The 22,110-nt window shown below is 49.4% G+C and overlaps 1 protein-coding gene across 1 annotated transcript in view; it reads right to left on the bottom strand.

Annotated features, from left to right (window-relative positions):
* Positions 1 to 22,110, bottom strand: part of DHX32 (DEAH-box helicase 32 (putative)) — an 864,748-nt gene that overhangs the window by 585,906 nt on the left and 256,732 nt on the right. Inside the window, exon 5 of the mRNA XM_069611492.1 lies at positions 1,167 to 1,263. Coding sequence (XP_069467593.1) covers positions 1,167 to 1,263 — 97 coding nt within the window. The remainder of the gene's footprint in view (positions 1 to 1,166; positions 1,264 to 22,110) is intronic.

Raw genomic sequence — 22,110 nt, 5'->3', positions numbered from 1 at the left:
GGGTGTCTATCTTGGTGTTCACTTTTTGCAGGAATTTCTGGCATGCCGCAATTCCATCTTCATGTGGAATGTTGGAATAAGGTGCAGTGACATCCAGTGTGGCCAGGAGTGCATCCGGTGGTGCATAGTCTATCTCTTGAATCTTTCTGAGGAAGTGTGTTGTGTCCTGTATGAAGCGTTCTGTGTCCATCACCAGATAATTTAGTATAGATTCAATATATCCAGATATGGCTTTGGTTAATGTATTTACTCCACAGATGATCGGACGACCTGGATTTCATGGCTTGTCGATCTTTGGGAGCAACTAAAAGGTCCCAGGAGTTGGATTGTTCGGTATCAGATGTTGGGGGTGTTCCTCTGGGCTGCTTGGCATGGATTTGACAATTTGTTCTGAAGTATTTTTGTACTGTGGTTGTCACTAAGTTACAGGTAATATTTAGTGTCAAGGAGTTGTCTGTGTGCTTCCAGTTTGTATTCCTGTGTATCCAGGACCACAACGGCAGCACCTTTGTCAGCGGCTTTTACTTGAATGTGCTTGTTTGCATGGAGTGTTCTTATTTCAGGTCTTTCTTAGGGGGTGAGGTTCTGTTTAGCCAACTGTTGTTTGTTGAGTATGTCAGATCTCAAGTGTTTTCTGAGACAGTCGACATAAGTTTCAAATTTTAAGCTGTGTCCCCATGGCAGTGTCTAGTTTGAGCACTTTTTTTGGGCAAAGAAGTGAAATGCTTACAAAAGACATCTTCAAAGAGGGGTTACCGAGAGGCTCATTTCCTTCAAAACATGCATTAGTAGAGATGCAGAATTGGGTAACTTGGTGATTACCAAGAAAAAAATAAATTGTTCAATAGTTTGTAAAAAAAAATATAAAAAAAAAACAATCCAAGGAAATGAGAAATGGGGAAGTTAAATAACATGAGTGACATGAAGGTGACAAACATTTACTTAAGAACCTGAGAAGCGACAGTACCAACATTCACAAATGGAACCAAAACTGCCCCTATAAAAGGAGACAAAACTAATATCAAAATATAATTGATACTTCCATAACTAAACGTGTGTTGTCCTTTGGTTCAGGAGTTAAAGATGGTACTGTGCATTGCACCCAATATAAACTCAAGAAACTATTATTCTTAAAAATAAATGTAATCTATTAACATGTTCACTACCTGAGGAGGAGGACAAAATGTGCTTGCGCATGTCAGCTTGACCTTTACTGATGGGCTGTGTCACAATCGATTCTGCTCTTCTTCTGCAACTGTACACCTTAGGGTGGAAAGCAAATTAAACATATTAGGTACAAAGAGTAGCAAATAATGAAAGGATGAAACACTGGGTGGGATAATAATTGTACACATGAAACCATTAATCCCATATCCAGTCCAGATCTAGCAAATTAATAATTGTTTCCATACAATAATTGTCATCTGTGCTAAATGGACTCAGTTATATACCCAGTGGTTAGCTTTCCAGGTATTGAAGACCAAATGAAGAAGCACTAATTGACCCAATTATTTAAAGCTTCCACAATCAAGCTGACAACAGGTGTGAAATCTGAACAACCCTCAGAACAACTGTACCTGAGCACACTTGAACTGGATGGTCTCCAGCTAGCCCTCTGACTGGGGATCTCCAAACAGCCCTTTAAGAAGAGTAGCAGTACCCTCGAGATAGATGGGGATGCAGATTCATGCTCATGCATCAAATAACTATGACAACTCAATAGTTTGGCAAAGGGAGTCCGTTTAATGACAAGTACATAAAACGGGCAGTACAATGAACATCAGCAACTGCTCGATTTTCTCACTCTCTTCCAACTCCAACTTAATTTCAGAAAAAACACAGTATTTATAGCAAAAACACGTCATCATTGACGTGCAATCTTAAAAACCTAACATGCAACCTGATTGGTTATAGGAGGGTAACTTTATCATAGGTGCTATATCTGTATGTGGTAACAGGGAGAGGGGATTGGATAATCAATGTCATGTGGGGCAACTAAGCCATTCCTTCAAAATGGCTACTATGAACGTCACTAAAAGTACAACGTCCCATTGGCTCTACGCTCTATAGAACCCTAGATTACACGGTCCACTATGATTGGGTTGGCATCAACCCCACTCACACTTTTCCCACTTACGTCTAGCAGCATGCAGAAAGACCAGCCAGGTGCAGGGAGTTTGTCTGCACCCCAGCTTCCCTCCTATTATGTTACAATCAATCATCACCTCAGTGGTCAGGTGTCAATTACTGCTTTGTAGTTTGGCCTCGTTTCTGCTTCTTGGTCTGAGAACTTTTAAGGAGTATGGGCATGGCAGAGATCCATGCTTAGGTGTGAAAGTCTCAATCTTCCAGTCTGCCTTGTCATGTGACTAGGACACTGTGAAATCGGCCTTCTTTTCATGTATTTTCGTGTATTTGATTTAATTATGCCAGTCTTCTACCATCTGTGGCTTATCTTGACCTTTCTGAACAGGATACTCTGTTCTTTTCTCTTTAATTGTATCCACTGTCGGCCTTTTCAACCAGATACGACCTTGGCTTCTTGGCATGGTTACCTTCAGCTGAGTTTCGCTCCGTCTTAATTCTCGATTTGTTTGCTGCGACACCCTCCTCTTGAGACCTTTAGTAACCTTTGTTCAATTCTGCTCATGTGCGTAGTGGAGTTATACCTATTTGTAAAGTGCTTTTGAGGTAAATATATATGTATATGTTGGCACTTGCCGCAATCTCTTTACTATTAAGCATAAGCAAGCTTCACGATTTCTTTGCTTCTTGCGGTTTCTTGCATCTGTACACGCTTAAACTAACTGAATATCTTCATCGTGTTATATGGCATAGGTTTCTTCATCTAGGGTTCAAGATGTCATTTATCCATAGTATCTCCTTTTGACTTCGTCTTCCATCAGCATTCTCTGGTCTTATATCAGCTATATGTGTCTCCGTCCGATGTTTTATGACGTCACCATTCATCTTCCTTTATTATCTTCTCGGCTTCTTCAGGTATTCCATTCTGAAAACCGTCATTTTGTCTTGACTGTAGATATGGTTTACTCAATGGGTACCTTACTGTCCAGGTTTTCTTAGGTGTCGTTACTTCAATAGGTGCTGTTACTCTTATAGGCACTGGACAGAGCCCAAGCACTGCTCTTTGCTGGTTTATTTGTTCTTCATACGTCACATAATTTGGCTTGAAAGTACCAGGTACTACGAATGGGGTAGCTGGAGTGTGGATGACACTTGGCACTTCCTCTTCACTCCCCCCTCTGGGCGATTCATCGACCACTCTCACTTCCGTCTTTGTATCCACTTTAATTTCATCCTCTGGATGTAGACATTTAGGTCTGAAGAAATGCTTCCTTGGGGTCCATATCTTTATGACTCCCTTCAAGCATCCTGCTGTTCTTACATGCTCATCCTTGTTCCATGTCATTAGTTGACACTCTCCACTTGGATTGGAATAGATCCATCTTCCCACATATTTTCTATGTTTTCTAGGATACAGGAACTTTGTTTCTTCTGATGCATAAATGCTGGCCTTCACAAAATCTCTTATTTCTTCATCAGTCGGATCCTTGGGCTTCCACCTGACTCAACATCAATCATGATTTTCATCCCTATGGCCTTCTTTGCAGTTTTCTGGCACTGAGAGATTATTAGCTTGATTACACAGACTCCAAGCAATGTCATCACCAACAGGGCTCCTAGGAACTTGAATGCATCTGACATCCATTGTGGAACCCATGAAAACAATGTTCCAAACCAACTGTCATCATCAACTTCGTCAACTTCATCTATTATCTGATTCTGTAGTTGTGTCAGCATACTTATGGCTTCTGTTAAGGTTCCATTTTCGTCATCGTCTGAAGGTATAAATGTGCAACATGATTCTCTGATTTTTGCACAAACACCTCCATCCATAGCAGTGATCATGTCTAGGACCTATCTGTTCTGGAGCGTCATTAGTCGAATTGCTCTTAACTCTTCTTTGATTGCATTAAATAATTTTCTGGTCGTGTTGATGGTCTGCAGTAACTCCCATCTGGTTATCTGCAACCATTTAGTATTTGCTCCAACCTGAATTCTTTGCATTAGAATTGTCGTGAACACTGATGAGGTTAGGCTGAAAAACCTATGTTCATACGGGATTGCATCAAAGGCTTCTATCGATTTGGCAGAGAAGTAGTTTTCTCTCTTCATTCGGCTTATCAGTTCCACAGATCTCTTCTTCCTCAGGTGAGCATCTGCTTTCGGGAAATTGTCAATATTCAGATCACTTCTTGGAATCACCAATGCTGGAACATGGACATTCACCAATGTACATATACCTTCCCAATTCTACGGCAATCTGATATATGCTTTGGATCCACATGCCCAATAGTGATCCATGATCACTGGAGTTGCATGCATCATTCCTGTAGCATCGAAGATTCGTCCACAGTTCTGATTCCCTTCCATTTTTCTTGTACCATTGTTTCGAAAGCATAGTTTCGAACTATCCAAGGGCACTATCTGCAAGGGTCCTCCTCTGTCTTCGACCCATGTCAGTAGTCTTGCAAGCCTCGGCCATAATGGTTTGCATATCATTTGTGCATTTTCAATTGTTTCTTTATAGTATCCAATGATCATCCATGCTCTGCAGATTACCCCTCCTTTCTCCCATCTTTCTGGAGAAAGCACTGCTCCCCAAATTTGCATTTGACCTCTGCCCTTCCATGTTCGAGCGTCTTCTGTAGATTCTCCTTTGATGTTAAGTTTTTTGTTTGTTTCTCTTCTGATCTCTACTCCTTTCACTCCAGGTTTCTCATATCTGATCACAATGTTCTTCGTCTTGCCATTATTTCTCGTCTTTATGTCTTGGTCATAATCATCTTCATCTGGATCAGTAGTTTCAGATGCCCATTTGAGCGAAGCATCACTTCCCATGTTACGCTCACCTGGTATCCACAGGGACGCCACCCAGCTGGGTTACTCGCTGGTATGCTTCTCAGCTTTGCCCTGATATGATCTGCGGGGAAGATTCTGCCTGAAAATACAGGAGGACTGTGTTCAGGACTGACTACTGGGGTAAGTACCCTCCCTCCACCCCGTATGATTTCAGTCCCTCTGGCGCCCTCTCCTCACCTTGTGGTAGAATTAGGCTTGCTCTCCGTCCTGCCTTCTTTGCAGGGGCACGTTGTCTTTCATGGACGAGGGCGGTCCAGTTACTTCACTGACGCCAGCCCGTTTGATATTGTTCAGGTAGGTCTTATTGCTGTTCTTTAGTTTTGTTGCTATCCTGCATGCCTTTCTTTGTTTAAAATGTCTCTTTTTTTCCCCTTAGGTATGCAGAGCTTCAGCACGGCGAACTGGCTTGGTTGAGCCCCGCTGGTAAATGATGGCGCATTAAGAGCGCTATGATGCGGTAAGTAAGCGCTATGCGCAGCGCTGCAAAGTCTTGCCTTTGCTAACCTGTGTTTTCCTTCCTTGTAGGTCGCAGTGTTCTTCAGCGCGAGTGGAATGTCCGGAGTGGTGCCAGCCGAGAGGTGACCAGCCAGGTAAGCCTTTTGAGCAGTTCATAATTTGTAAAGGTCTCTACTGCTTTCTTTAATGTTGCCTCTATCTTCCTCTTTCAGGTCGTTCTGTCCGGGCGGCATGCAGATTCGAGGAAGCTATTCTCAGTAGCTGCAAGTGTTTAAAATGAAGACTGCAAGTAAGATGCTGCTGCTAATGATTTTCCTTTTGTCTCCTTGCAGGTTCTGATTCTCCGAGGTTCAAGGGAATAGCTGGACACGGTGAGTGTCACGTTGCAAGCTGCAAAGTAACGCAAAGCGTGTTGTCTTGCTCGGGTGTGGTTTAAATAGCCCCAACAAAATAGTCCAGGAAAAGTAGTCCCTAGGCTACCACACCCAAAACACTAGACCGCATAGCTTGGTTCTTGGGAACCAAGCTATGCGGATGCCTCCATGTTGGCTGACAATACAATAAAGTAGTTCCCAAGCACATTGTTTTTCATGGTGTATGAGCCTGGCCCCATAGGCGCCAGGACTTGCCCCATGAAGTCTTTTGAAGAGGATGCCAGGCTCTAGAGGCCCGAGTCCTGACTCCACCTGGCCAATGGGTTTGCCAGACAGGGTTTTGGGCGAGGGTCGTGACATCTCTTGAACTGGCCTCTGGTCGTGCACATTGCTATATGTGATAGGCAGTGTGCTGTTTTGACATCTGTCTCAACAGCTACGAAGATTCTTGACTTCCCCATGCTGTACAGTAGGAGTGCACAAACAAAGCATTCTTCATCTGAAGTACGCCTTCCAACTTCCTTCATATGTTGGTACCATATGTTGTTTCCCAAGTGTGCTGTGCTGTCCAGGTAATCATTCAGTCCGTTATTGTCTTCTTCTGTGCTTCTTCTAATTCTTAAAGTCTTTCTTTAGTTTGCTAAAACCACATCTTTGAACACATCCATATAGCCTCTTCTGGCTGGTCGATTTATAGGAACATCCATCTGGGTACCCTGAGCAGTACAAAGCTCTATTAGTCCTTTTTTATCCCTATTTCTCTTCCTGGTAATGGCTACAAATGGCCATATTGATTCTGCTATTATCTTCGCACGTGATTGTCTTGCAGGACTTGAGCTTGAACCTTCATCACTGAATCAGATGTGCTCATAGGTGCTGTCTCCGTCTGTTTGTTATCTGAATTTTCATCTCTTTAAAAGTTCAGCCTACTTCATTTGTCTCTCATCTTCTTTTGGCGTAAAACCTCTCGCTGTTTTTTGTCCAGGCTTTCCCCATTCACTGGAATGTGATTCTGAAATCATTGACATTAGACCAGGTGTGGATGCTCCCATTATCTGTGTAGGTGTACCTTTTATCAATTCTTTATCTGGTTTACTTTGCCAGCCCTTGTCTCTGTCGTTTCAATTCATTTGTTAACACAAGTGCTGTGTGTGTGTCATTGTTCATCACATCCATCTCAAGCTCAGTCACTCTATCATTCTTTCTAGGTACTGGAATGACTATGTAAGGTCTGGCACCATTGAAGGTCTCATGCGTACATCATTAGGTGGGTGCACGGGAATCTGAACGCTTTGTGCACCTATAAAAAATGCAGTTCTAATAGTTAATGACAACATCATGATAATGAACACAATGCATGTGTAAATTATACACTTCTAGGTAATTTTACAGCATTTGTTCCTGGGCCAATATGAATGTCTCTCCTCATGGGGGAGGATGATGCTCCTGTTCTGGCTTCCCAATCGTAATCATCTAAGGAAGCAAAACTAATTATTTTAATACATGCTAAACAGTGTCACTATATGTGGACTCTGCTGTCTCTGCTTGCAGGTCACGAGTGCTGGACCGATTATCCTCTTGGTCCGAATAATAGACTGTCTCTTGGGTCTGGAAACAGTTCTCTTTCCACTAATGAAAATGAGGCAATAAGTTCAGTAAGTCTTAAAATGCATGTTCCATATAGACCAATTCCCAAACTATGCCTCTAAACTGTTCACTCCAGACGACATGTTGTTTTCTTGTCAGCAAAAACAAAAGTGAAGTCCTTGACAACACCTTCATGATCTGTCCCTCGAAGGAACATTTCTACACTCTTCTGTGATTTCGATGATGGCTGGAAAGTTCGACCTGAATCACAATGCTATGCAGGAGCATACGCAGATGTGTAGTGTTTGCTGGTTCACTGATGGAAGTGAGGACGTCGACATTGGCATGTCACCCCACAACGTCTGGAAAGTCTTCAATTAAGTGAAAAAATACAGCATTAGCTAGTCTGTTATTTTCTTGTGATAGGGACATTTGTAAAAGAAACGTTTCTGCAGTCACTGTGAGCAGCCTCTTTATTGGCCTTTTATTTTTGGGATCTTGAAGAAACCCTGTTATGTTCATGAGTCTTCCCACCAACGACGGGTAGGACCTCAATACTAACTCGAAATAGATCAGAATGTCTTTGGTGAGGTCACTATTGCGTGACACCATAAGTGAGTCCAAACAAAGATTCTGTGGCGAAGGACTCAGGATACTGTATTTTCTTCCAGTTTATATGTTCTCGATCAAAATTTGGCATAGCTTTTCTTATCAAGGCTTCAGTGTGCCTCAGTCCAAAGTTCAAAATCAACAAGCTATTTTGTGGCTTATAAATGCAATTCTCTTTTTTCACCCCGCAACTAGGACGCACAGAGTGTTCGTGTTTTGTGTCCTTCTTCCCTTATTTTGTTTAAAGGAAATGTCCGGAACTAAGCCACAACTTTGCTCAAAAGTTCCTTGCCTTTTGCTTGACTGGTCATGCGTTCTTCTTCTTCGTCATGGATCTTGTCTGCATGTGCTGCGGTTCTTCCCTGTTGTCTGTAGTCTCTTCGCGGTGAGGTGCGGGCAGAGGGATTTCTCCGATGTATGGCTTGATGTCACCCAGGAAGATCCATGCTCTTCTTCCCTGTAACTTGATTGCAAAGGGTGTGATGTCCTCTACAATGAATGGGCTGTGGAACCTTGGCTTGTTCCACCTCTTTCTTGTGTGTTTCCTCACTAAGACAGTATCACCAGGGAATAATTGAGGTACATGTAATTCTGAAACTTTATCTGTTGTAGCATCTCCTTCTGTGTTCTGTACTGCCCTACACCCTTCTTGTCATCACTGCAGCTGTCCTGAAATTACAGAAAAACAAGATGTCATGCAATTCAAGTAGTTTTGCATTTCCAATCCTAACACTTCTCCTGTTGGCTGAGCATCATATCTAGCTCTAGTTCGAGGTGTTAACGGCGTTCGCATCCTTCTGCTCGTCATGATTTTGTGTGGTGTGAGATGGTGATCAGAACCAGGTTGGTTTCTGAGTGCATACAGTGCCAGGGGAAGAGATTGTAACCATCCCTTCTTCAGAGTTTTCTTCAACTTGGCTATCCTTTCATTTAACAAGCCATTGAGCTTCTCGCATATCCCAGTCCCTTGAGGATGATACACTAATGCATTAACAAAATGAGGACCATTATCTGACCTCATAACTTCACACACTACCCATCTAGGAAACACCTTCCTCACCAGGAATTTGGCCGCACAGGTAGAGTCGGGGTGTGTACATGGACCTGCTTCTATCCATCTAGAGAATGGACACACCACAACAATTAAATACCTGTACCCGTTACATACTTGAATCATATGGACATAATTGATATGCAAGTGCTGAAAAGGCCTATCAGGCCTTGGGATGACTCCTCTAATCACACATAGTGTATGCCCAGCCATAAACTTCTGACAGATTATGCAATTTATCATAAAAAATGCAACGTGTTCTGCCAAGTTCGGTATAAACCAGTCTTCAGCAATTGTTGCTGCTAGATTCTCTTTCGTTATGTGCGCTGGATAATGTAACTGTTCCAGTGCTATCTTCAATAAGGCTATAGGCATCACTGGTTTACCAGTGCTGTCTTGTCACCACAAGCTCTCAGAGGGGTTTACAGAACACCCTCTTCACTTCCATAGGTTCTTTTGTAAAAGGAACATGACTTGTTGCTCCTGTAAAGCCCTGAGTATTTATGGCCTCGCATAAATACTCGCATAAGACTTGCCTTCACATATACACGAGCGTGTTGCAACTGTGTCAACTAAGAAAGAATATTTCTTATCCCCTATAAAGACATCTACCCCAGGTTCATCGTGAGGGTTCTGTGTCACTGATAGGATAGAACACATCAGGTCTCCAAGTGAGCTGTCCTAGTCCATATATAATCTTGTCCCACACTGAGTGAATGGATTTCCTCCATCAGCAGTGGCATCTCCTATTCCAAAATTCAGTACCTGTCCTGTATCTGTTGTTTGTGACAGTTGCATTGGAGACTGTTGATACTGTGCCTGTGGAAATTGTGTCGCCTTCTGCTGCAGTTGCAAGCTTTGCTGTACTCTTGGTGCTTGCTGCTGTACCGTGTGATTCTGCACAAATCCATTTCCACCCTGCTGCGAGAACGCAGATGGATTCACCATCCCTCCTCTTGTGAATTGGTCATTTTTCACCATTCCTTGACTTCTGCACATACTTGTTAGATGCCTTGTCATTCCACACGTCCAACATGTTGGCAGTGGTCTAATTACTTGCCCATTTTCAATATACTGGTTTCCGTTTTGCATATGTTGAAAACCTCCCTGATTACTCTGAAAACCTCCCTGATTACGCTGCCATCCTCTTCCTCGAAAGCCTCTTCCTCTTGGGTAAAACACATTACTGCTTTGATCGAACTGTCTTTGGTTATTGACCTGCTGCGTATTTGATCCATCTGTACTATTGCCACCTCAATGGCATATTTTGATAATTTTTTCTGCACTAATTTAGCCTTTTTGCCCTTTCGTGCAGCATACTTTTTGCGATTTTTCTTTTGCAGCAGCCTGCAATAGTGTGCAATGGTCAGCTGTATTTCAGACCATGGCTTAGCCTCATTCCATAACAATTTCTTGAGCTGCTTCTGTACCTATTCTGGCAGCCCTTGGCATAATATATGGTAAAACACAGGCATAGATTTCCCCCCAAGATTCCTGCGTTTCCAATATCCATGCGTCTTGGAAATTCGAGATATAAAGCAATGGATCATCTCCCTCCTGTAAATCTCCCATATCAGAAGTATTTGGGTATAGCACTCGAATCGCTTTCCATACCGCGGTTCTGCAATTGTTAAACAGCGCTCCGTCATGCGCGGTATTAACTGTAGTCACCCCAGGGTAACCTGCACGTGTCCACACATCATCAGCTCTATCACCAAGTATGGCGATTAAAAGACCCTTAATATCCCCTATACCTAAAGTGCTCCCTCCCATCCTTTTTTCTTCGAACTCATGTATCCATTTTCCGGCTCCAGATGTCAACATTGGGAGGTTATTTTTCAGGTTTTCTCTATCCATCTGCGGCCAACGTATATTTTGTGGCCTCGTTCCTCCTTTTTCTAATAAGGGGAACTGCGACACATTAAACTCCTTTTCCTCTCTCATCATTTTTCTGTCTACCGCAGGGGTAATATTCCCGCATTGCTGTCTACCTGGCAATGTCCTTAACCTGCCCACATATGGTGGTGGAGACACCCCCCTCTGACCGTGACACTCATTCATGCCAATCTGATTGTATGGCTAGCTCTGGTGCTCTAGGTGCAGACCCAGTAGAATATGACCATTTTATTCCCTTTCCCCTAGAGAAGCATCTTTCATGACTTCTCTCGTCTTCTCTTTCTTAAAATTCTTCTCTTTCTGCATCTGATATTGTCAGTGACCAACTCGTGCAATTTCTCTCATCCTCCTCATTTCTATTCAGTGTCAGCCTATCTAAGGACAGCTCTCTATGTCTGCTACTTCGGGAGGAGTCCTCAGTATCATACAACTGAGTGCTCTCAAGACGCTCATCCTCTCCTTCCCCATGGGGTATCTTTTCTAGCCCCATCTCATCATATATTCTATCGAGTGTCTCTCCGATAATTCTAGTGTCGAAGTCGTCTTCTAGATTTACTCTAGACGTGCCTGGTACTCAATCGTACTCAGGAAAGAATTCTTCTATATCTTCCCATTCTATTACTGGATCGTTTTTTTTAACCTCTCTTTCCAGATATTCGAGATCCCGTGCTCTCTGTCTTCTCTTGCATTCTATGTCGTCATCAAATTCTCTACGCTTCCTCGCCTCCTCTCTGACCCTATCTTCTTCTTGTTTCCTCGCATCTCTTTGTTCATGTGCCCTTCGCATTTCCTCATCTCTTCGTCTTTTTATTCTCTTCTCCTGTATTTTTTGTTCTTCTTCTTCTATTCTCCTTTGTTCTATTCTTTCCTGATCATCAGCTGTTCTCTGCTTATGATCACGTTTTCTTTGTTCTTCTGCCTTTTCCTGTTTCCTGACCTGCGTGTCATGATATAACTGCTCCTGTTTCTGCCTTTCTTTTTTCCTAACCCCTTTGTCTCTTAATCATCTTTCCTTTTCCTTCTTTTTTCCATCTAATTTGTCTTGTTCTCCCCTTTGTCTCATATCCTCAACCCCTTTACCATCGAGTTTCAATAAAATCTGACCTCCCATCCATTCGTTCTGTGTGAATGCTATCTCATCAGTACTATCCTCATCTCCTTTCCATCTTGTTACCTCTATTCCTGTACCTCGAGATTTACTTGCTTGTGCTTGATCTCCTTTTTCCTTTTCGTGTCTCTACTTGTCCTTCAGGACTTTGGAGGTAATATCGCTTTCTCTGTCCTTTTCTGGGCTTTCGTCACTACTTTGCGTAGGCGACTCATATGACGAGTTGCTATATCCCATGGCTGCTTTAAATTCCCTCAACGGGTACAATGCTTCGTCTTTACTAGCTCCGCTTTTTGTTTCAGACGGGCTGGGTGGTGCAGAAGGCTCTTCACCCCACTCTGTGCATACATTTAGCATCCAATCTAATGGTGGATCCTCCTCTTTTTCTTCTTGGTACATCTTCCAAAGTTCTAAACTAGCCAGGCGTTTGTCTAACTTTTTTCCCATGTACATTTACATTATACTCTTACTCTGACGTTATATTTGTCCCACCTTACTTCGTTACCTTCCCTTTACTTTTAGTTTTTTAAGGCATGCAAGCTTTTGCCAAAACATTCACAGGGTAATTCATAGAATTTCGCAGAAAAGTGTCGCAAGCGGCTGGCGCAGAGTGTCCGCGTGCGATTGTCTGCGCCAGGCACGTGCGCTAAAACCGATTTCCGCGCACAGCGTATTCATGGATTCCATGCTCCCAAACCAGCCGTGGCGCAGAGAATCGCAGCGACCCTGCAGCAGCGCCAGTAACGCCCCCAAGAACGCCCTCGCGCAAGGAAAAGCCATCAACATCGCTTAATCATCGCAAAGGGCTGCGCTAACCCTGGACCAGTTTACAGGGCTGCCAAACAAGGAACGCAAAGCGGGCAACCTTCATATCAGGAGTACGCGGGAAGTTTTACACGCGATTAGCCAGGGTACGTGTATTACAGGGGTACGCGGGAAGTTCAACACGCGATAGTCCAGGGAACGTGTATTACAGGGGTACGCGGGAAGTTCAACACGCGATTGTCCAGGGAACGTGTATTACAGGGGTACGCGGGAAGTCTTACATGCGATTAGCCAGGGCACGTGTAATACAGGGGTACGCGGGAATTATCACACGCAATTTGGCAGGGTACGTGAATTACAGGGGTGCGTGGGAATTATCACACGCCATTTTGCTGGGTACGTGTATTACAGGGGTGCGTGGGAATTATCACACGCGATTAGGCTGGGTGGGTCCTCACAGGTGTTCCCTGTACACCCTCCACGGCCCCTGCAGGCAGCCCACAAAACAGGGGACTACCCTGCACACCTGCTCATGTCCCCCTGCACCCCCACCCCCCAGCCACCAGGGGCACCCACCACCAGGCCCCCACCCATGTCTCCTAGCACCCCCACCCCCCAGCAGTGCAGGGGCAGCCTCCACCAGGCCCCCACTCATGTCTCCCACCACCCCCACCCCCCAGCAGTGCAGGGGCATCCTCCACCAGGCCCCCACCCATGTCCCCCACCACCCCCAGCCACCAGGGGCAGCCTCCACCAGGCCCCCACCCATGTCTCCCACCACCCCCACCCCCCAGCACTGTGGGGCACCTGCCAGCAGGCCCCCACCCATGTCACCCACCACCCCCACCCCCCAGCAGTGCAGGGGCACCCTCCACCAGGCCCCCACTCATGTCTCCCACCACCCCCACCCCCCAGCCACCAGGGGCAGCCTCCACCAGGCCCCCACTCATATCTCCCACCACCCCCACCCTCCAGCACTGTGGGGCACCTGCCAGCAGGCCCCCACCCATGTCACCCACCACCCCCACCCCCCAGCAGTGCAGGGGCATCCTCCACCAGGCCCCCACCCATGTCTCCCACCACCCCCACCCCCCAGCAGTGCAGGGGCAGCCTCCACCAGGCCCACACTCATGTCTCCCACCACCCCCAACCCCCAGCCACCAGGGGCAGCCTCCACCAGGCCCCCACTCATGCCCGACTCATGTCTCCCACCACCCCCACCCCCCAGCACTGTGGGGCACCTGCCAGCAGGCCCCCACCCATGTCACCCACCACCCCCACCCCCCAGCCACCAGGGGCACCCACCACCAGGCCCCCACCCATGTCTCCTACCACCCCCACCCCCCAGCAGTGCAGGGGCAGCCTCCACCAGGCCCCCACCCATGTCACCCACCACCCTCACCCCCCAGCAGTGCAGGGGCATCCTCCACCAGGCCCACACTCATGTCCCCTATCACCCCCACCCCCCCGCCACCAGGGGCACCCTCCACCAGGCCCCCACTCATGTCTCCCAGCGTGCTACGTGTATTTCAGGGGTGCGCGGGAAGTTCCACACGCGAATAGCCTGGGCGCATGCATTTCAGGGGTGCGCGGGAAGTTTTACACGCGATTTCAGCAGGGTACGTGTATTTCAGGGGTGCGCGGGAATTCTCACACGCGATTTGGCTTGGTACGTGTATTACAGGGGTGCGTGGGAAGTTACACACGCGATTAGGCTGGGTGGCTCCTCACAGGTGTTCCCTGTACACCCTCCACGGCCCCTGCAGGCAGCCCACAAAACAGGGGACTACCCTGCACACCTGCTCATGTCCCCCTGCACCCCCACCCCCCAGCAGTGCAGGGGCAGCCTCCACCAGGCCCACACTCATGTCCCCTATCACCCCCACCCCCCAGCCACCAGCGGCAGCCTCCACCAGGCCCCCACCCATGTCTCCCACCACCCCGACCCCCCAGCACTGTGGGGCACCTGCCAGCAGGCCCCCACCCATGTCACCCACCTCCCCCACCCCCCAGCAGTGCAGGGGCAGCCTCCACCAGGCCCTCACCCATGTCTCCCACCACCCCCACCCCCCGGCCACCAGGGGCAGCCTCCACCAGGCCCCCACCCATGTCTCCCACCACCCCCACCCCCCAGCACTGTGGGGTACCTGCCAGCAGGACCCCACCCATGTCACCCCCCACCCCCCAGCAGTGCAGGGGCACCCTCCACCAGGCCCCCACTCATGTCTCCCACCACCCCCACCCCCCAGCCACCAGGGGCAGCCTCCACCAGGCCCCCACTCATGTCTCCCACCACCCCCACCCTCCAGCACTGTGGGGCACCTGCCAGCAGGCCCCCACCCATGTCACCCACCACCCCCACCCCCCAGCAGTGCAGGGGCATCCTCCACCAGGCCCCACCCATGTCTCCCACCACCCCCACCCCCCAGCAGTGCAGGGGCAGCCTCCACCAGGCCCCCACCCATGTCTCCCACCACCCCCACGCACTGTGGGGCACCTGCCAGCAGGCCCCACCCCATGTCACCCACCACCCCCACCCCCCAGCAGTGCAGGGGCATCCTCCACCAGGCCCCCACCCATGTCACCCACCACCCCCACCCCCCAGCAGTGCAGGGGCATCCTCCACCAGGCCCCCACCCATGTCTCCCACCACCCCCACCCCCCAGCAGTGCAGGGGCAGCCTCCACCAGGCCCCCACTCATGCCCGACTCATGTCTCCCACCACCCCCACCCCCCAGCAGTGCAGGGGCACCCTCCACCAGGCCCCCACTCATGCCCGACTCATGTCACCCACCACCCCCACCCCCCAGCAGTGCAGGGGCAGCAGGCAGTCAGGCAGCAGCAGGTGGGAGCGTGCTCGGGGCTCTGGGGGGCAGTAGTTCGGCCTTCCGGGCAGGAGCGTGGTATTCCGTGTGCGTACGCGTGGCCAGCTTGGTACGGAGTGATTTGGCACGTGAAAATCCTGCACGTCAGCGTGAAAACTGAGGAAAGGCCCTCAGCGCGTAAGCGCGTCTGTGACGTGACCCGCACAGGTGTTTCCCACACAGCACGTGATGACAGAGCACACGTGGAAAGACTGCACGTCAGAGTGTAATCGCGTGTGATTGGTGGAAATGGCCCTACACGCAGAAGTGACAAAGCGTGTGATTGGTGGAAATGGCCCTACACGCAGAAGTGACAAAGCGTGTAATTGGTGGAAATGGCCCTACACGCAGAAGTGACAAAGCATGTAATTGGTGGAAATGGCCCTAGCGCGTACACGCCGCGTAAGTGACGCTGGACGTGTGGGCCTGTATAAAAGGTACGTGTAGAACACGTTTTCCTTGTACGTGCTTTTCGTGGAGAGCGAGTGGGTGAATTCTGTACTTCTTGTCGTTTCACACGCGATTTACTTCACAGCGTTTCAAGTTCGTATTCCCTGTTACCTCTGACAGCTTTTTCTCTTTTTTCTCTTTTACTGGTTTACCTGGGCCTGTTCCCTCAAACAGTGTTCCCTTCTACTGTTGTCCTGTCTCCTCAGACAGCGTACAAATCTTCTTTTGGCGGGGGTGTTGCCAACCAAACGTGCTCCTTTTACACGCTCGTTTACCAGGCAGACGGTGAGTCACGCACGTATCTAACATCTGTGCTTGCCCCGTGTGTAGCCTACCCCTTCAGAGGTCATTCTAGGCTGCGTGTGACACGCATACGTTCATTCTTGTGTTACTGGGTGCCACAGCGTAGTGCAGGTTTTTCTTTCTGCACACGTGGTCTAGGAGGGGTTGCGTGCACGTCATCTCCCTTTTTTGGGCCTCCTGTGCGTTGCGTGACCCGTCATCTTTCCCCAGGGGTTACATTCAGCCTTGCTAGAGCACTAGGGTACAATTACCATCTGGTACCCAACCCCTTTGACCCCCAATTGCCCAGGACAATAGTCTACATCCACTCCCATACGCACATTAACATCAGTGCCATGGCTGGGAGGCGAGGATTCCGTAAGGGTGGCAAAGGTGGAAGAGCCACAAGTGGTGGCCGTGGTGGATCCAGTAGGGGACGTGGTCGTAACTTGCAGGGTGAGCCTGTCCCCCCATGTGTGGAGGACCAGTCACGGGCACCCATAATTCCCCCCCTCCCCCCCTCCCGTTGAGGCTGATGTGGCTGACACCATCCATGCTCAGCCCTTGTTGGACCAGCCCATTGTGGCACCAGACCTGGCTGACTCCATGGCTGACTTCCAGGTCAGCAGGGCTACGACACGTGCGCTGGTGCACGTTGATGCCATCATGCCACGTGGATCTGGGGCAGCAAGGTCATCTGCTGCACCAAGGAGGCAGGGCGGAGAGGCTGCAGGGGCAGCTGCGGCTCCATCCACCCCAGCCCTCACACACCCAGCCAGGACAGTGTCGGTCCTAGTCCATGCTGCTGACATTCCCCCTGACACCATCACACTAGAGCCAATGCCTGCACCAACTCCCATGCTGAGTGTGCAATCCCACACTCCTGATACAGAGTCCACCAGGGCTCCTGCCCCTAGTGTCCAGAGCGGCGCAGGACACTCAGGATCACCACCACCTTCCAAGCGGAAGAGGAAGAGTGCTCGTCCGGCACAGGCTGATGCCCCAGACACGGCTACACAGTCCGGCCCGTCCAGGAAGCCCAGCTTCACGGATGACGAACTGAATGCACTTGTCGAGTATGTGTCCGGACATGACAACGAGATGGTCATTGTTGCAGGATCCAAGACCACACCTGCACAACGCCAGGCACACTGGCAGACCGTTGCGGACATCGTAAGTGCCCTTGGAATCGTGAGGCGCACAGCCAATGATTGCTATAAGCGCTGGAATGACCTAAAGCGCAGGGCAAAGAGTAAGCTGGCCTCAAGTCATGCCGCAACTCTAGTGACTGGAGGTGGGTCTCCAGTAGTAGACATGGAACTCACTCCACATGAGTCAGTCGCTGGGACCTACGTCACGGAGGAACAGATCCAAGGCGTGGGAGATCTGGCTGATTACGAGGCATTGTCCGGTGAGTGCACATGCATGTGTGTGTCATCCATGTGCATGGTGTGTGTGTGAGGGCTTCTGTTTGTGTGCCAGGTGAGAGTGTGTGCGCCTGAGTCGTATGGGTCAGCCATGTGCTTCATGCAATACTTCCTGCGCAGCTGCATTTGGCCATAGCAGTATCCCTTCTGCCAACAGTAGACATCTAGCCCAACTGCACGCCAGTTGCCCTTGAAGTGTCACCTTGCCACAACATTGTTGCTTATTTTTCACTGTTCATTCAGTCAGATTGTTTGCATTCCCCCACTTTTACTAGCCATGTCGCTGTCCACTAGTCACATGTCTGACATGGCTATGGTGAAGTGGAGTGACTTTGTTACCTGGATATCATTTGTACACACATGTCCCTGTGCAATTGGACCATTTCAGACTGGCAGCTCCAGGTGAAAAATCTGACCTGTTAGAATTAGAAAAGCAATTACATGCGGGAACTGGACTGAATGAATAGGTGCTGCCCTCCTCTCCATCTTCACTCAATAGCAATGGTACATGCCATCTGTGTGATGGCATGTGTGTTTCACCTGGCAATCACAGGCCAATGTGTGATGCCACTGCCAGGCAGCATGCAGAAAATGTGTTCATTTTCCATCTTGGTGTCATCAGTGTGTGCCATTTGCCTGCACTTTATACGCAGTGAGGGTGTATGCATGGGAGGGTTTTAGTCATGTGGGACATGTGTCAATCAAGTACTGGTTCTCTTGCTTCTCAGCCCTCATTGTGTGCCATGGTGCTAATGCCTGTTTCCATTTCTTTGTTTTCATGTCTTTGCAGGGGAAGACGCACCTGATACTGCTGGGGTTGTGGAGATGGTGCAGACCCAGGAGGGGTCCGAGGGCCGACCAACCACCAGTGAGGGACGTGGTGTGGTGGTGGGGGAGAACCCACAAGTGCTGCAGGTCGTGCTCTCAAGGGGTGTCTCTGGCTGCACCTCCCCCGAGCTGTACTCAGGTGTTGATTCGGATGAGACCTACGTGCCGTCGCAGGTGAGTGTTCCAGGGAGGGATTCTATTCTGTCTCACCCACCTGCACCAGGGTCAGAACCCTCCATGGGGATGTCAGTGTTGGCAGCTACGCCTTTGGTGGTTACGGATGCAGGGTCACACTCCGCGACATCTGATCCTGTTCCTGGGCCAGCAGATCAGAGGGGGAATGCAGTCCTGCAGCCTCAGGCAGTGCCGGCACAGCAAGGCGCAGTTCGCCTTGCCCCAGACAGGTGTGGTGCCCGCCGACGTGGTGGCCGTACGCCACCTGGCAATACCGCATGGGAGCAATCCATTTACGGTATGGCAACCCAACAGGCTGCATCATCCGAGATGATGCCTCAGGCCATGGATAGGGTGGCCACTTCCATTGTCCCCCCAGAAAGGCTGATGGAGCGACTAGAGCAGGCAACCGACTCCATCTGCCAGTCACACAGGGAGGACATGTTGGGGTCCAACAGGGACAGGCGGGTGGCACTGGCGACTCTGCAGGAGGCCATCTCCATTGAGTCCCAGGGCTACAGGGAAGCCCTGAGGCAGGAGCTCCTTCACCTCAGGACCACTCTTGTTGAGCTTGAGGCTTCAACACACCAAAGGACAGAACAGCAGCTGGAGCGTCTCACCCGTACGCTCTCAGCTGAGATGCAGGCAACGAGGGCGGAGGTCCGGGCATCCCGTGAGTTGTTGCATGGGGACCTCCGCACACTCATCCTCCAGAACCAGACCTACCACACCCGCATGCTTGCAGCCATGGAGGAGCAGACTAGGGCCTTGCGTGGGCTGCCTCCCATAGTGCAACCACCTCCGGATGCAGCTGCACAGGGTGATAATAGCGACAGCAGTGATACTCCCACAACAGGGTAGCCGTGTGGGCCATGAGCCCATGGAGGTGTTTTATTTTCCCAGGATCCACGCAGGTGGGTTCTGGTGTGCATCCTGTCCTCGGACCTCCTGGGTGGCCTCCCCAACACCCCCGGGCCCATCAATGGCCATTTTTGATTGTTTCTTATTTTTATTTTTATTGTTATTTATTTTATTCCCTATTTTTTTGGGACGATTTGTTGGCTTCCGTGGTTCCTGTGGGCATACGCTGCATTGTGGCTGGGCACATGCAGGCTTGTAATGTATTTGGTTCAGATGCTTGGGTTTGAGTCACACACACTCCTCCTGCTTCCCGTTTCCATGGGCTTGCAAAGGGTGTGCCCAAGTGACAGTGAATTACACAGTGACGTTGGACTCCCATGAGCTGTGTGGGCAGTCTGTAGTCAATACTGTGTATACATTCCTAGTGCATATTGCTGTTGTGTTGTACACTGCATGTTGCATTGATGTGTAACTCATCTTCTGTGTCTACCTCCCAATTTGCAGGTCCCTTCCTCATGTCTACACAAGGACCTCTAGTCTGGAGATGGGGTCCATGTTGGCAGCAGTGCACCTACAACTCTACATGGCGCCAACACTGCACAGTTGGTGGTGGTGGGAGTGCAGGCATTTCCAGGTGGTGAGACTACTAATATGTAAAATGTGTGATGTCATGTTAATGGTAGTACGTGCTCAAGTATGTTGTTGGTCCGGCATTGCTGTGAGCATTTCAGGTGTTGCAGGTTTCTAATAGGGACACTGTACATAGTGACACTAGTGTCATGTTGTGGGGATTACTTTGTTTACCTGCAAATAGCATGACATGGCACGGTGTGTCGTGTGGCGGTGCTGGGGTTGGGTTGGCTGACATGGCACTGTCCTCTTGTTGCATTTTGCAAGTGGGTATTCTTTTTAGCTGCTTGAATGTGTAACTCCACAAAACTGCATTGGTGGTGTCTGTGTGGGTAGGGATGCACACATTGTGACACTTCCAGGTGAACAATCTCAGGCTGATATGGTATTCACGGTTCATTCTCCAGACATTCAGGATCAGTGTCAGGTTGAGTCATCATTGATTGTCAGATGGAATGTGCCAGGGCAGTGTGCACTCCACAGGGGTGTGATTTCTATGTGAAGTAATTAGCCACTAGCTGTGTACGGGCTGCCTCCCCACGTGCCCTTTCCCCTCCCATGCGCAGCGGCTGTGCATGTGGTTGGGGATGTGGGGCCACCACCATGTCCACGGCCAGGCCCCGGCGTGTTGCAACGTTGTGCAGGACCCATGCTGCCACTATGATCCTGCACACTACTGGGGGAGCGTATAACAGCTGCCCGCCAGAACGGTCAAGGGAGCGAAAGCGTGACTTTAGCACTCCGAATGTGCGCTCCACTATGCCCCGGGTTGTAATGTGGGCTGTGTTATATCTTACCTCGGGTGGCGTGGTGGGGTTCCGAATTGGCGTCATCATGTGGGGGCTGAGAGGGTAGGCACTGTCCCCTGTGGAGGTGGTGATTGGTATCATTGGTGGGGTTATGACCTTGCTCAGTATCCAACATGCATGCATGTGCAGTGGCATACATACTCACCAAGCAGCCATGTATCGCCATGCCGCCCAGCATCTAGGTCCCGGCATAGGGTGGACATTCGGTAAATGAAGCTGTCGTGGGTGGAGCCGGGATAGTTGGCATATACTGAGGTGATGATTCCCTTGGCATTACATACTACCTGCACGTTGATGGAATGCCAGTGCTTGCGGTTCCTATAGATGTGCTCAGATGCCCTGGGGGGACGTAGAGCCACATGGGTGCAGTCGATGGCACCTAGCACTTTGGGGAATCGTGCCACACCGTAAAAATCCAGGGCGGCAGCATGCCTTTCTGCAGGTGTTCTGGGCAGGTATATGTGCCTGCGGACTGATGGGCGTGCAGTGATGATGTTCAAGACCTGGTGTAGGCAGCGTGACTGGGTGGCCTGTGACACCCCACCCACTATGGCACTTGTCCGCTGAAATGATCCAGTGGCTAAGAAGTGCAGTACATTGAGGACCTTCTCCAGGGGGCTGAGTGCTTGGGAGCACAGGGTGGGTGATGTGAGGTCATCCTCCCACTCACTCACCAGGTCCAGTATTATGTGTGGTGGAAACCTGTACCTTCCATACACCTGGTCATCAGGCATCCCGAAAAGGCTGGTTCTGGGTGTGAATATTCTGGCCCTGACTATCCTCCTCCTCCTCCTTTGGTAGCCCTCTGCCACTGCTGCTAGGAACGGTATGTTCATCCTGGCGTCTGGCTTGTTATTTTTAAAGTGCGCAAATTCATGCTTTGCGTGTGTTCTAGGCGAGCGTGTGACCCGCGCACCCCTGGAATCCAGTTCCCAGTCCAATAGCGTGTGGAAATTCACACACACAACGGGATACAGGTGCGCTGACGTACTTGT

This window comes from Ambystoma mexicanum, chromosome 8 (genome assembly GCF_040938575.1).
Source record: "Ambystoma mexicanum isolate Mex_15411 chromosome 8, UKY_AmexF1_1, whole genome shotgun sequence".
Lineage (NCBI taxonomy): Eukaryota > Metazoa > Chordata > Amphibia > Caudata > Ambystomatidae > Ambystoma > Ambystoma mexicanum.
Note: the sequence above shows the minus strand (reverse complement) of the source record. Positions and strands in the feature narration are given on the sequence as shown.